Source organism: Panthera onca, chromosome B1, assembly GCF_046562875.1.
Source record: "Panthera onca isolate mPanOnc1 chromosome B1, mPanOnc1 haplotype 2, whole genome shotgun sequence".
Lineage (NCBI taxonomy): Eukaryota > Metazoa > Chordata > Mammalia > Carnivora > Felidae > Panthera > Panthera onca.
The window spans coordinates 43,225,941-43,241,576 of record NC_138342.1 but is presented as its reverse complement, the minus strand read 5'-3'; the positions used below and the strand labels follow the sequence as shown (position 1 = coordinate 43,241,576).

Below are 15,636 nucleotides of genomic sequence, written 5' to 3'. Positions count from 1 at the left end.
AAGTACTAAGAGACTCAAACATCAGTTTCAGAAGGGCCCCTTACTCCCCACGACTACAAATAAAAAGATCTCTAACTGACACCAGTGCAGGGCCTACTTGGGTGATGTTTGTGCTGGGGGTGGGGGAGGAACAAGAATTTTTAGACAAGCTTAGGTGATCAAAACTCCAGGACTCATATATAACTTTAACAAGCCCACATTCCGACCATTCTCTTCAAAGCAAGGGGCATTTATGTGTGCACAAAGCTGGGGTGATAGTTCTGAATACCTACCTTTCTTAAAACAAAACCTTTTATTGTTAGGAAGGAAGGTTCAGATAGATAAGAGTGTCGTGAAAGAAGTGAACAGGGTCTAGATCCGTGAAGTGCCCACAGTTACAGAGAAGAAGAGTAGCTGACTTAAAAAAAAAAAAAAAAAAAAAACTTGAAAAGATGGGAAAATAGGAAGACGTACTTCGGAGACCACCTTATTTCACCTCTGCCAAAACAGGATGGTAAGAGTTATCAATATTCGTATGTTTGTTTTAAGGCCAAGAACTCTAGCTCTAGTTCCTTTAAATCACATACGAAGATTGCCATTACTTGAATTTGTGTTCAGAGTTCCAAATCCTTGAACCTTGTTAGTAAAGATTTCAGCGAACAAAACTCCGAATTCATTTCAGGTTAAGATATATACTTGGTATCCATAACACATGAGCCACGGCTCCCTTTAAAATGCACAGCTTCCTGGGGCGCCTGGGTGGCTCAGTCGGTTAAGCGGCCGACTTCGGCTCAGGTCATGATCTCGCGGTCCGTGAGTTCGAGCTCCGCGTCGGGCTCTGTGAGGACAGCTCAGAGCCTGGAGCCTGTTTCAGATTCTGTGTCTCCCTCTCTCTGACCCTCCCCGTTCATGCTCTGTCTCTCTCGGTCTCAAAAATAAATAAACGTTAAAAAAAAAAAAAATTAAAATAAATAAATAAATAAATAAAATGCACAGCTTCCCTACCATTATGCACTAGCTATGCAATGTTTATTTTTATTTATTTATTTATTTATTTATTTATTTATTTATTTTTGCTATGCAATGTTTAAAAAACATCATGGTCCTTCCTCTAACAACTATCCTCGTAGAAGCCAATATATACAGATATAGATATTGGTACAAATCTAAGTCTTATCTAAGTATATCTAAATACAGATCTAAGTACAGACACAGGTACAAATACATAAATATAGATACTGATGTAATTTAAAAATTGTTTTCAGCGTTTTTATTTATTTTTGAAGGGGAGAGAGAGAGAGAGGCAGAACACGAGCAGGGGAGGAGCAGAGAGAGAGGGAGACACAGAATCTGAAGCAGGCCCCAGGCTCTGAGCTGTCAGCACAGAGCCCGATGTGGGGCTCGAACTCATGAACCACAAGATCATGACCTGAGCCGAAGTCGGACGCTTAACCGACTGGGCTACCCAGGCACTCCAATACTGATGTAATTTTTTTTTTTTAAGTTTATTTGAAAAGAGCGTGCAAGCAAGAGAGGGGCAGAGAGAAGGAGAGAGAGAATCCCAAGCAGGCTCTGTGCTGTCAGCGCAAGAGCTGGAGGTGGGGCATTCAATCCCAGGAACTGTGAGATCATGACCTGAGTTGAAATGAAGAGTCAGATGCTCAACCAACGGAACCACCCAGGTACCCAATACAGGTACAGATACAGATACACAGATATGGATATGGATATAGACATAAAGGTATAGATACAGATACAGATATAGGTACAGATATAGATGGATACAGATATACATGATATACATGATATAGATTTAGATAGAGATATAGACAAAGATGCAGATACAGATAGAGACATATATACAGATTTAGATTTAGATCATTACGAGGAATGCCAGGTGGGTGGTAAACCAAATGAACCTCAAGTTCATAGCTAAGCCTAGCTGATTCACAGGGCTGCTGTGAGAAAGAGCCACACAATCTTCCACTGTAGGGGGGCAGGCCCTGAAATCCATCACAAGCCAAGGCCACGCCCTCCGGAGGTGTGGCCAGCCACAGCCACAGACTGCGTGGAACTGGGGCTCCGTAGGCTGCAGGACTCCCAGACTTCCTTTCCACAGAGTTCCCCCGACTCATCTACCCCACCTTCCTTCCCTCTCTCCTCCTTTCAGAGTCACGCATACAGTGCTGGCAGAGAGCCCTTGCAGGCTCTGCGGCGTCCCCCCCTCCCCATTTTCTCCCACAGGCTTCTCCCCTAATCAAACCCTAGCGTGTTTAATCCCGTCTTACTCCTATCTTGCCGTCTGCATCTCACAGGTCAGGAGACAACATCATTAGTATGGAATTTGCCCCCAAATTTTAATTAAAAAGAAAAAAAAAAAGCCCATCTAATTAATCAAGAGTAAATATATGTTTTATTCAATCTGAAAAATAGCCCGGTTATTTGGAAGCTATTATAATGAACTACAAGCAGCTCCAAGAGAGGACCTACCTAATTTCTGCGTCCCCAACACTTGGCATAGTGCCTGACACGCAATAAATAAACAGCAGATATTTGTCAAACTTGGTTGAACAGAAATGAGTACATTTCAGCTGTTTTTGCACAATGCCAAAAAAAAAAAAAGAAAGATGTGCCATAATGAAAATGATTTCCAAAACTTAACACACTTCCAAAATGTTTATGATACATATTTCTTGGTAACGGCGTCACAAATGACCTTGACCGTTGTGCGTCCTCTTGTGTTTTTCACATTTTCTCCAATAGGTATTTATTATTTTTGTATTTTTTAAAACTTGAATACAGTTAACAGGAGAGACGGGGCCAGAAGCTTGGCCCAGGGGACCCACCACAGCTCACCTGGGACATAGATGTAAATGCGCCTGCCTTCGATCTCGTTTTCGTCCGTCTGAGTGTGGTTGTAATAGCAAGTGTACAGTCCCGTGTGGGCCGCCGACGCATTGACCACTTCCAGCACCGTCACAAAAAGGCCACTGTTGTTTTCTTCATTTCTGACTTCCACATTGGGGTTCTCTTCTTCAGACATGGGGTACTGCCAGCTCACTTCACTCTCCCCAAAGCATTGCAGAGAAAAGGAGGAATTCAGCTGCACGACCTTTTCATTTTCGTTTGGAAGGATAGAGGGTAATGAAAGCTGGCAGGAGATTAGGCTCGGTCCTGTAAAAGGAAACATGCTCTGAATAGGATGCAGCCAGAAAGGACAGTCTCACCCAGAGAACTGACAGAAACAACAGTAGCAGCTTATACGAACAATGACCATTTCTCCGCAAAAATCCGTTAGCCTGGATGCCCATGAAAGGCCCCCCATTATAACGGCCACTGCATCTGCCGAGAGCAGCGAATGCTCCAAAGGCCTCAACAGCACCCCCCCCCCAACCCCTAGATTCACCCCTCCAAACACTCAAATGGAGAGAGGACATCTGATCCCAATTCCGTATTTTACACGGTCATGGGTGACCATAAAATATCCCAAGATGGCATAGGCTGAAGCACATACATGTTCTTTATCGTCCACACTCCCTGTGGAGGTTTCCCTTAGTAAGAAACAGGATGAGAACAGGACCAGGGAGACCGAACAAAGCACAAGGCAGATTTGTGCTCAAGAATTACACGGTTTCCATTTCTCACGACACTCTGGCGTGCCTTCCCTCTAATGACTTCCCAGAAACCCAAGCCGGATGATGTAGATTCTAATTTAAAAAGTAAGAATACGCAGGGGCACCTAGGTATCTCAGTCGGTTAAGTGTCTCACTCTTGATTTGGGCTCAGGTCATGATCTCACCGTTGGTGAGTTCGAGCCCCATGTCAGGCTCTATGCTGACAGCGCGGATCCTGCTGGGGATTCTCTCTCTTCCTCTCTCTGCTCCTCCCCTGATCTCTCTCTCTCTCACTCTCTCAAAATAAATAAACTTAAAAAAAAGGTAAGAATACATGAAGTCCAAGAGTGAAAACTCTAGGTTCATCTTACAACCTAAAATTTCAGCCTAGCTGTCTCTGTCTATAAAACTGATAGAAGAGATATTATGGCTTAATTGTTCATCAGTGGCCTCTTATCTCCTTCGGAGCCCAGTGTGGGAATCCCACCCAACTTCACTTATGTGCCCACTAGGATTCCTGCAGCTTACGGCAGAAGTCGTAAGTGGATCTGGTCACCTCTATCCTGAAGGCGGCATATTCCTGCTGGAGTTTAGAACTGCCAAACCGCTCATTTCTAACATGCCCTTATAGATAAGCCCTACAGACACGAACAGACTTAAGTTAACTCCTCAGACGAGGAAAACATTGGGTTTGTGATGAACATCTGTGATGTATAAAGATCTGGATGGAAACTAAAAATTCCCAGTCAGCATTTCAGCCAATGGTCCAAGTAGTATCCTCCTGGTAGAAAAGCATTAGTAAGATTACCCAAGAGTCAAACAGTCTACCAATTAGATTCGAAGGCAAAAGGCAGCTCTAAGATTTTTCCAGCAATTTAAGCATCTTCCACTTAAGACAGGTATGATTTAGGGGCGCCTGGGTGGCTTAGTCGGTTAAGCGGCCGACTTTGGCTCAGGTCATGATCTCGCGGTCCGTGAGTTCGAGCCCCGCGTCGGGCTCTGTGCTGACAGGTTGGAGCCTGGAGCCTGTTTCAGATTCTGTGTCTCCCTCTCTCTGACCCTCCCCCGTTCATGCTCTGTCGCTCTCTGTCTCAAAAATTAAAAAACGTTAAAAAAAAAAAAATTTTTTTTAAAAAGACAGGTACGATTTCCTGTAAAGAAGTTTCCATTGTTTATTTCTTTTGAACACTCTTGAAGGTCTCTGATCCCCTTTACTGGAGATCCATGTCCCAGGAAAAATAAAAAACAGTGGGGAAATTTAGGCTATCATTTCTCCCACGATTCAAGGCCAGGATCACACATACGCTAAAGTTGCCACTGGCGAGCATTCTTTTTGAACTGGAATTAGTGCGATACAGCAGAAGGGACTGGAGGTTTGTGGTCATTCTAGATAACTTCTCACAATTTTCTGCTTTCCTTCACTCTTGTGGACTGTGTTTGCAGAGTACAGGTAATAACACTCCCGGAGCAGAGAACTTGGAAAGCAAGGCTTCCCCCAGAACAAGGAACTCGAGGAGAACTGGGACCCATACCTGTGAGGAGACAGACTAACACCAGGAGCGCCAGGTGGGAAGTCCCCATAATTCTGGAAAACTGGAAAATCAAAAGTCAAACAGAAACAGCATTAGCCAATAAAATGACTGGTAAGCCTCTTTCTTGTGCTTTGCAGTATGGAACATGTTAACAGCATCGTTATAGTGAAAAACACCTCGATCTAAGATTCATGGTTAAAATGGTCATCGCATAGTCCGATGGGACCCCAAGATCATGCAGAAACCACCTGAAGCTGAATCCCTTTTTGATTGCGTGTGGCTCTCGAATTCCAAAAAGCCTTGCTTTACGGTCTTAGAATGCGTCCAAGAGTGTAGGACAACTGTTCCTTTTAAGCCATTTAAATTAAGACTGTGAAACACGAGCACATCTATTTACGCAACTTCCAAACTGGAGCTGTTTTCACTCAAAACAGGTTGTCCTTTGCTTTGTGTTTCGCTACAGAAAGTACATGAAGCTCACATCATCTACAAGCTCTGCAAGAGATGCTTGGGCTACAACAAATATCTCCATACTGACAAGCCTTTCTGATCTAGGGTTTGTGAAAGCCCCACTAACCCACGTCACTTAGACGATGTCACTCTGCCGTGCACAGACCCGGACCAGGCTCAGGCCTTGGGCTCCCGGCCCGTGTTCCCCCGGGGGCCTGCTGCACCTCAGTGGGGCTAAACGAGGCACCCGAAGCCCAGGACGTGGGAGTGGATGGCGCAGTAAAGCAGGTGAAGCAGGGAGAGGACACGGGAGAGGAAAGCATGACTAAATGCCCGTTTTTTCCAAGGACGCAGGAAACCACACGATAAAATGCACCAGAGACCAACGAGTGATTCTCACAATCGGGTGACAGTAGCTGCAGAAACCAAGTCTTCGACTCCAACCTCCTGCCACAAAATGTGAGCAGGGGAAGACAGAAGTGGGGAGAGAGACTGAAACTGAACGTCCAGGAGACACAAACCAGGAAAGCAGGGAAACATTAAAGAAGGATCAAGGCAGCCCCGAGGTGAAACCACTGAACAGCCTATTCTGGGCAATCCTCTGAAAAGGCCCCCTTTTCCTTATCTCTTCCTTTTCATGCACATCCCGCTTACCTTATTTTATCTCCCCCTTCACTGCCCACATGACATCACTGATAAAGTGATCTGACTGCAGTTAGGGGAAGAACCGTGAACCCAAGTTTCAACTGGAGAGGCCCCGCTGAGGGGCCCCGGGCAGGGGTGCAAGCTTTATGATATGCCATAAAAAAGTCACCGAAGCCTTGGCCGGGGATGTACTGGGCCCCTGAGTTGCTCAAAACCCCAAGCATGCAGTGGAAGGAGTTCATGGGATTTAACTGGTTCCATCATGGGCTTTGGAAACGAAGATGTGTGTTTACGATTCCTGAGTAAATTGGCTTAAAACAAACCAACCAACCACAACAAAAAAGAGAAATTCAATGTATGCCTGTGTTAAGCGCCTGTAGTTTTGTGGGGGTTTGTTTTTGTTTGTTTGTTTGGTTGGTTGGTTGGTTGGAAAAGATCCAGCAGATAACAGCCTAGTCATTTCTGGGCGAGTCTGATCATGTATTTCTGCTTTAAGGTGACCCATATGCACAAACCGGATTTCTGCTTCACTGAATTCTACCAGGAGGAAGAAAGAGTGAAAGGCAGAATGCTGGTAACCATGGTGTGTGTGGGGGTGGGGGTAGACAGGAAAAAAAACAATAATTCTGTTCTCTCCAAGGCAGGAATGAGAAACAAATATTTACTAAGCCAAAGCTGTCATTATGTCGTGTCTGTTAATAATAACGTAATAACTTTGAGGGACGCCTGGGTGGCTCAGTCGCTTGAGGGTGCAACTTTAGCTGAGGTCACGATCTCGCCGTTTGTAAGTTCGAGCTCCGTGTCAGGCTCCGTGCTGACAGCTCAGAGCCTGGAGCCTGCTTCAGATTCTGTCTCCCTCTCTCCCTGCGCCTCCCCCACTCGTGCTCTGTTTCTGTCTCTCAAAAATAAATAAACATTAAAAATTTTTTTAAAAAAATAATAACCTTGACACATATTTAATTTTAAGAAGGGCCAGCTGAGGCTCAGGGAAGTTTAGCAACTCACCCCAAGTCACACAGCTGGTGATAAAGCCAGAATTCTAACCCGAAGTCTATGTGACACAAAAGCCATGCTCTCTCCAATTCACCATATGGTCTCCCTCAAGGAAAGGTCAGGGTTTCGGTCTTGTGGGTCCCCTCCTTCCCCCGCCCAACACTATTTCCTAATGCAAATTGGGGCCCGGCTTTCCTTCTCTGCTCACCCCAGCGAGAGAAGTACAATTGCAGGGCTGTGAACCCAAATGCAATTTGCACAATGCTGGCTCGCTGATGGCTTCTGCGGATCCTGGCATGTGCCCGGGGGGGTTGCAGGGTTTCCTCACTGCTGTGGTGACGGGCACAGCGGGCCCCAGAGCCAGCCCGGCCAGCCTGACGTACCACAATTAGCAGTAACGGCCTGTATGTTTGTACATATAAATATCAGCCTCCCACTGATAATCCACTTAGCGAACTTCAAAGGAGCCCTCCAGAGCCAGCTTGATGTCTTGGGTTTTATCACATTTATATCCTGTATTTCTTTAGCACGGCTTGCCAATGATGCATCTTTAAAGCATTCCCGAGCTTAAGAGAAGGGCTCGCTGCTTTTATAGGGCAGGCTCCGAGGAGCGTTTTGCCCTGGCCCAGCCCCACCAGATTTCCTTCTGTGCACGCAGATACGGCAGACCTGTTGCCAGAGAGGGTTATTTACTGACATACAAAGTGGGCAATGAAAACAGGGCCTCCGAGCCAGCGATAATGATGCGAATACTGAGAATCAACATGTGTTTGCTGCAGATTGCAAACTCCCTTCTCTGATAAACGTAGTTCTCTGGCTAGAAACCTAGGGCATTTGTGAAGTTTCATGTCGTTACTCATCGGTAACTCAAGACAATTTACTAGTGAATAATCGCACAGTGTGTGCCCTATGGGGAGGTAATGGAAAATACGAGAGGGTGGAGGGCTCCCTACCTATTGGTCCTGCAGTGAGACTCTCTGGGAGGCCGGCTTGCTGTTTCTGGCACTTTTCTACCTCCTCTGGGTGTAAAGGCTCACCCTCAATCAGTAACCTCTATCCTGCAGCTGGCCCAAAAGTCAGATGTGCGCACAGAAGCAAGTGAGGTCATGCTTATGTCAGAGAAACCTGGCATATTAGGAGTCAGCAAGAACAAATCACTTCACGAGGAGGAACTTCATCCAAATCTGGTTTTTAAAAAATCAGAATCCTATCTCTTGTGCCAACTACAGGTTGGGTTTCAGCCTCCGACCTCTATAGCCACAACGCAAAAGAAGCAAAACCGAGAGTTAGAGAAATAAACAGGGGAAAGAGAGGTCTGCCACGTTCACTGTCAGGCTAGTGACCTGTGGTTCCTTCACACTTTTTTGTCTCTCTCCTTCTCTCAGAAGCATGATGGAAATTGCTCTGGACTAGGCTCATCCCACATCGGACACTCAGTCCCTCTCTCTGAACCTCGGGCTCTTCTTCCATAAAGGGGAACTAGTAACACCTGACTTCCTGGCTTGCCTTACTACATTATCATAAGGACTGAATTACAGAGTTTAGTCAAAAGTGCTTTGAAAACTGCAGCTATGGGGTTTTTATACGGACTCCTCCTGCAGACTCTGAAGATGTTTTAGATGACAGGGATGTCAGAGGGCTGACTTCCACGTCTACATACTGAGAAAGTCAGGCCCAGGGGTCATTCGACTTGCCCTGCATCACCTGCATAGTGGACAAGTGGATCTAAACTCGGGTTCCGTGAAGGCCCGATGAACTAGCCAAGCTGTTTTAACAGGAACCTACATATACAGTCATGAAAACAGAAAAAGAAATCTGTTTGGAGCCGCTATTGTTTAACAACTTGGCACCTCTGTCCCTGCAAACAGAAGTGAAAGAGCCATTAAGTGAGACTCAATCATCAAAGACAACATACTAAGCTAGAGAGTAAACAGAACACGGGCACTATTTCCGGAAGTAAGAGCATGATCTTATTCTCAGAAAGCCAGAGAGCTAGCTTCCCGATCACCAACTGCTCAGTGTAGCCGACTGCAAAGCCACTGAATACTGAATTTCACCCCACCCTAGCATGATTAAAGGCCACAGGAGACTCTCACAGTCCCCAAAGCCACTGACGGCTATAAGATTCGAATTTCGGAGGTTCGGTTAATTTCAGCTCTAAGTTAATTCTAACTGTGAAAATTACATATCCTGCTTTTTCCCTGTGACAAATGTTCTGCTCTGTCTGGTAACATCAGCCCAGGCAATCCAAATGCTGGGCTACATTGGTGGCGTTTCATGGAGGGTGTGTTCGCCAGGATCTGCACCCCACCAGAGCCTGTTTTGTTGTTCTGATCTCTCTGAGCTCCGTGGGACATTCCGGGGATGGGTGTTGGCTGGAGTATTTTTAAGTGGGAGCATTTTACCGGACAATCTGAGCTCATAAACCTTTCTACTCTTCCTGCATCAGATATTGAACCACGGGACACTAAAATGACACTTCCTTCTGATAGCCATCAAACTGGTGTGACTCCTAATGGGATAACCTGGGTGTAGTAAGTTTCAGGGCACTCGAACTCAAGGTCACCAAGCTCCCAACCCCCAAGGCTTCACTCATAAAGGGACATGCAAGGGGTGCCTGGGTAGCCCAGTAGGTTAAGCGCCGGACTTCGGCTCAGGTCATGATCTCACCATTAGTGGCTTTGAGCCCCACTCTTGTCTGTGCTGACAGCTCAGAGCCTGGAGCCTGCTTCAGATTCGGTGTCTCCCTCTGTCTCTCTCTCTGCCCCTCCCCTTGCTCACACTCTGTCTCTCTCCTAAAAATAAATAAATATTTTTTAAAAGTGGGGGGGTATGCAAGTATCTGCCCAACTTCTTCACAGGTCGGCTCTGATAATCAGATGTGGTAGGTCAGTACTTGGCTCATCACACAAATGCAAAGAATGAACTAAGGCGAAAAAACTACACAAAGGTCCACAAAATAAATGTGCTCAGCCCAGTGATTCTTGCCGCTTCATAGGAAAAGGAAACCAGTCATCATCTTCTGCTTGGGTCCTACCAGGCAGAAAATGCATCTTCCCGATGCCGCAACTTGCTTAGAATCTCCGCGAAGCCCATTTCCCCCCGCCGCCCCCCACCCCCAGCAGAGGGTCGTTGCAGTTCTCAAGTGCGGCCAGCAGATGACAGTGTTGGTCCAAGGACATGCGTCCCGGGGTCCACGGAGACAGATGCGGCTACAAGTCCTGTGCTAAAATATCCCAAATCTTAACTTCCAATCTCTTCCTTTCTTGGGTTGTACTTTTAGGTTTCGTGGTGACCTCAGTTTGGAGCCCACAGAATAGAAACAGGAATAGGGAAACTGCGGCCGAAAAAGCTTAATTGTCCGCGGGGCCCCAGGAGAAATTCGGTGAGGGACAGGCACCAGCACCGTCGCTGCGAACGAATCCGCTGGGGCAGCGGGGCCTCGGGAGCCCCGGAAAACAGCGCTGCCATCCCAGGCGGCACAGGTTCAGAGGGTTCGGCAGGAGAAGCCACTGGAGAGGAGTTCGGGTGATCCAGGGCTTTGTTTCCCCCACTCTGTCCCCGCCCCGGGAATGGCACCCACCCGCAGAAGCGACACCACCTGGGCCGCGCCGGGTGGGGACCGCGACGCCGTAGCCCGGCCCGCGCAGCCCGATTTGTCCGCAGGCCATTGTCACCCCTCGTAAACCAGCCCGGCGGGGGCCGCGACGGCCGCGCGGCCGGGAACCTCGGCTGATTGGAAACGACTGTTCCCGTGGCTCAATAGCGCAGAGTTGTAAGACAAACAAACAGCCAGGGGCCGCCCGCGCGGCAGCGGACCTTGCGAGGGGCCTCAAAACAAAAGTCGGCGGCTACCCGGTAACAGCGCCCGGAACCCTACCCCCTCCATTCCCTCCGCTTGTCCCACGCTTAATTCATTACGACGCCCCCAGCCTATCCCCAAACCCTGCACCCTGCCCCCTCCCGCCCCTCCTCAGTCTCCCCCCACCCCGAGCCTCCCGAGCCCCACCGTGTTGCAGGCGTCTATCCGAGGCCCCCGGCAGTGGGAAGGGTGACAAGGTCAGTCGGCCCGCGGCCCTCGGGCTCAGCGCTGAAACTCCGACGCGGCCACGGCGCGGAGCGCGCGAGGCTGGCGGAGAGCGGGACCGGGCGCGCTCCGGAAGGCCGCTAGAGGGCGCAGCAGCCCCGAGAATCTTACCCGGCTCGGCCGCTCCGCCGCTCGCCCGCCGGCGGCTCCGGCTCGCGGTCCCCGGACAGCGCAGCCTGCCCCGCAGCTCCACCACCTTCGGCGGACGTTCCGCACCGTCCAGCCTCCTGCCCCTCCGCCCCCACAACTGGCGCCCGCAGCTCCTCCTCCCGCCGCCCCCACGCCCTGGGCCGCTCTGTCGCCCCGGGGCTGGTGGCGACCACCGCCCGCTCGGAGTTTAGCGTCCCTGTCGGTCGCGCTCCTGGCCTCAGAGCTGCAGCGGCCTCGGCGCCCTAGGCACGACGCTAGGCGTTTGCATTGTTTTCGGCTGAGACCTGAGAGGGGGCCGGTCGGGGTGGAGGGAGAGGGGCCGGGCGGGGTGGAGAGAGAGGGGCCGGGGGGTTTAGGGTTACAGTCGCGCGCCAGCGCCTCCTATGGGCCCAAAAGCGGCACGGCCGCGGGCAGCTCGGAGAAGGCCGCGGTGCGCTGAAACTGCGACCCCTCGTCTTTCAAGAACCCGGCTTCCCCTGCGCCCCCCTGCCCGATGGTCGCCTCTGTCCCCGCTGCCCAGCACACACTCGCGCCCGCCTGCGCCCCTCGCTTCCCTTTCTAGGGGAAAGGGAAGACTGCGGTGGGCTGGGAGGGAGAGCCCCAAGTCTAAGGTCCTCTTTAGCTACTCCAACCTATTTTTCCAACCGATTCCTGGCTTACTGTTCAGTTTAAAACAAAAGGAAATGCCGCAGAGCCACTTCAGCAAAACACAGGGACCGGCAGAGCCTGGACTAGAGCGCAATGGGGCAAAGCAATTTGCCCAGAGCTTGCATCCCGCGCGGGACCTCCCCCCTCACACCCCGACGACTGATGCTGTGCGTAGGCCCCTTGAAGCCAGATTCAAGGGACGTTGAGAGCCCCACCTTTCAGTCACCGAGCTTTTAGCTTTTCCCCCAGAATTGCCACTCGTCCATCAGCAACATGTAACCCTGTCGCAGCTCCCCGGAGGCCAGAGGGAGTCCCACCCGCTGGAGTCTGCAGGAAGGCGCTGGCCACCACGTCCGCAGGACGCGTCCAGGCGCTGCGCGCCGCCCACGGCCGGTCCCCAGGAGGCACAAAACGGGCCCGCCTCGGCGCCAGACGCGTTTGCAGCTGGAAAGCCCGGCCCGATGCCCCTCCCCCTGTTCCCCTCCCCAGTCCGCGCCCCGGGAGGAAAGCAGACCTGGGGCCGGGAGCCAGCGTTCTGCTTCCACCTAAGGACTGGCGCAAGGGCCGAGGGTCAGCTCCCCGCTCCTTCCCGGTGCCTCCCCCCCTCTTCCTCCTCTCTCAGCCCCCCACTCCCACCCCCATACCCGCTCTGGGGACTCACCCAAGCTACATTTGGGTCAAACCAAACGCAAGACTGTGCAAGAGCCTCGAAGCAGGGACTAGCCAGGGTGTCAAAGCGACGATGGACGGGCCCTAGCCTGTCCGGGAGCGGTGGAAGGGCCCCCTTTATCATGGGATTGTGGCAAGAAGGAAACCAAGAGCAAAGGAAAACAGGGAAGGGACACAAAGCCGCAGCGCTAGGATCCTAGTGGGGCAGATGCGGGTAAAGGTGAGGGATGTTAAAACCCGAGCCAGCACGACTGCGGATGAAGTGCGCAAACCGGCAGTACCTCTCCCCTCCAGCTGCCCAGACGCCCGCTGGGCCCCGAGGGGGGGGGGGGGTGTTAGTCCCTAGAGCGGTGCGGCCGATTGTCTCCCCCGTTTGCCCGATGTCACTCTGCTCTAAAAAGCTGCCTAGTTCTGGTTGGGAGCGACTGCGGCGAGACGAGTCGGTCCAAAACGTTGAGCAATTCGGCTGCGGAGCCAAAAAGCCATTTCCCACACGGCACAGCCCAGGGCTTTTCCAGGCGGCTGGGCCGGGCTCTGGGCAGTCCGGACCTGATAAAGGCCATCCACGCTCCCTCTCCAGCCCGGGTTTGCCTCTCACCCTGAGAGATGGGAGTGAGTGGCACGTTCTTCCAGGCAAGCCTTCCGAAATCCTGAGGTCTTAGCAGGGCTAAGGAAGCGAAGAGAGGGACGGGCGCTCCGGCTGCTGGAAAGACGCACAGCCGACATTCAGGCAGCCCAGCACTGCTTCCCGTCGGAGACGCCTGGCCAGAGCACTGGCAGCTCCCGCACACCTGGCCAGGCAACCCGGTTACTCGCCCCTAGGGCAGCCGTGCTCGGGTCCCTCTTGCTCTGAGCTGGCTGCGACCCTTTTCGAACAGAACCGCTGATCCCAGTTGTTTCCGAGCTAAATGTATGCCGCCCGTTCCCCCGGCGCTGCCGGGGGAAGTTAGTCTCACAAGTAAAAGCCGATTTCCAAGGGGACAGACGGAGGAGGAGGGAGGGGCGCGAGGAGCCGGCTCCGAGGCTGGCAAGGAGGCCGGCGCAAGGACTGGAATAGACACAGGCACTGGCGAGGATGAAGCAGCGCAGGGCGAGTGCAGGCGGCGAGTGCCACGCATCCCCGCGAGGCAAGGGACCCGCGAGGGGGGTCCAGAGCTCAGGTGCCTGGAGAGAGGTGGCGAGGGCGGTTCCCGTACGATCTTTCTCTCACCTGGGAACCAAATCTCTCCCTTCCAAGTCGTCCCTAACTTCCCCAGAAGTTCTGCACTTCTCTGGCAATCTTCCTTTTTTCCTTCCTGTGGCTGGGACTGGGCAGCAGCAGAGCCCCGGGCTTTGCAAAAATGATTCCACCGAGGAAAGGGGGCGCGCAGAGACGAGTGGGGGTGGGGACCACAGCGCACAAGGAGGGCCCCTTGGAGCGCAGTTCTAAATTCCTCAAATCCCACTTGCTGGAATGCGAGGCGACGACGACTTCTTCACTCGGGGCCAAATGTGTTTGTCATTACTCCAGACCGTCTGCCCGCCCGCCCGCGCCGCCTTCGCCCCCGCGCTAGGGCGCGCAACGCCAGCGCACTGCGGGGCTGGCGCCCTCTCTCCTTCTCACTTCACCGATCCTGCAAACAGCTGGGGAGTCTCCCAAACCCTCGCCCACGTCCGCGCCCCCTCTACTCCTCTCGCAGCCGCCACGGTTGTGCTGAGTCTGGCCCCGGCTCGCACCCGGCGCTGCGCCGTCCAGTAATTACGCGCCCTCGGCCGGCGCCATGTGCCCCCGGCTGCCACCCAAGGTCCGGCCCTCTCCTGCGAAGCCCTTCACGCCTCCCCTCCTCGCAACCCCTTACGCGCCCCACTCGGCGCTCTTCTCCCCCCACCTCCCCCAGTCCTCCTGCCGCGCTCCACACCACCCGCTGCAGCGCTGTCCCGCCAAACCGCGGGCGAGGAATGAAAATACTCATTAAAAACCTGTCGCCTTCCAGGACCTACTGCCAAGAAGAGGGCAAACACCTCTGCCCCCACTCCCAGCATTACTTGGTGCTCGTCCCGGTATACACGGATACCACCCCCAGCCCCAAAAGAAACCTCAAAAATGTAAGCCTAAACAATTTCTTTGGGAGACTGTAGAGTTGTTAGAAAAACACTGCTTTTTAAAAATAGGTCTGGAAAATGTGGTTTTTTTTTAAATCCCTAGACTTTCGAACTCTATGGTTATCTTTCCTCCAAGTAAAGTTTATTCAAAATAAATGACTCTGGACACACAGTTGGAATTCAACTCCTTTTTTTTTTTTCCTCATCGCCTAAAGTTTGAGTGAAGTTACTTCACTGCTAGCCCAAAGGGCCTGATCAAGGACTTCTCTTAGAAACAAAAATCATTTTTTTTTCTCCTTTCTTACCTTCTCCTCCTATGTCAATGCGTAATGAAAATCCTACATATGGAGTAAAAAGTATGTCCACGGCTTGCAGTCCTCTCCCGTAGTCCCCTCCTGTTTTTCTCCCTCTAGCTCCAACTGTAATGGGCTCAAAAACCGCGTTTTGTAATTGATTCAATGTTATAGTCCATCCTTCTAAAACTAATCATTTGCTCTAAGTAAATAGCTGTCAGGAAATGAAGCGCCCCCCCCCCTCCTTTGGCCTCTTCAAAATAAAAGTTTCTCTCGAACTCCGTGCGCTCTGACTCTCCACGCAGCCAGATTGCGCCTTCGCTCTTTCGCTCTTACGCAATCAGGGGGTCCAGCCCCAACCCCCAGACTTCGACAACAACTGGGGGGGCGGAGAGAGGCAGACCAGATGGGGTGGGGGTGGTGGAAGGGGGAGGTGTTGATGTTCTGCCGGGAAAGAGGTTCGTGAAAATACAAACTGCCCATCAATTCCAGAA

General features: G+C 51.4%; 1 protein-coding gene across 4 annotated transcripts in view; it reads right to left on the bottom strand.

Moving 5' to 3' along the window:
• Positions 1-15,365, bottom strand: part of PDGFRA (platelet derived growth factor receptor alpha) — a 51,006-nt gene extending 35,641 nt beyond the window's left edge. Inside the window, exons 1-3 of one of the 4 annotated variants that reach the window (XM_060654995.3) lie at positions 15,155-15,365; positions 5,126-5,186; positions 2,836-3,153 (exon numbers count right to left, since the gene is read on the bottom strand). In XM_060654995.3, coding sequence (XP_060510978.1) covers positions 2,836-3,153; positions 5,126-5,174 — 367 coding nt within the window. In that variant the 5' untranslated portion in view covers positions 5,175-5,186; positions 15,155-15,365. Of the gene's footprint in view, positions 1-2,835; positions 3,154-5,125; positions 5,187-11,411; positions 11,690-12,313; positions 12,465-13,977; positions 14,537-15,154 lie in introns of those variants that run through there. The other 3 variants (XM_060654997.3, XM_060654996.3, XM_060654998.3) reach the window with 3 other exon arrangements.
• Positions 15,366-15,636: the final 271 nt, after the last annotated feature.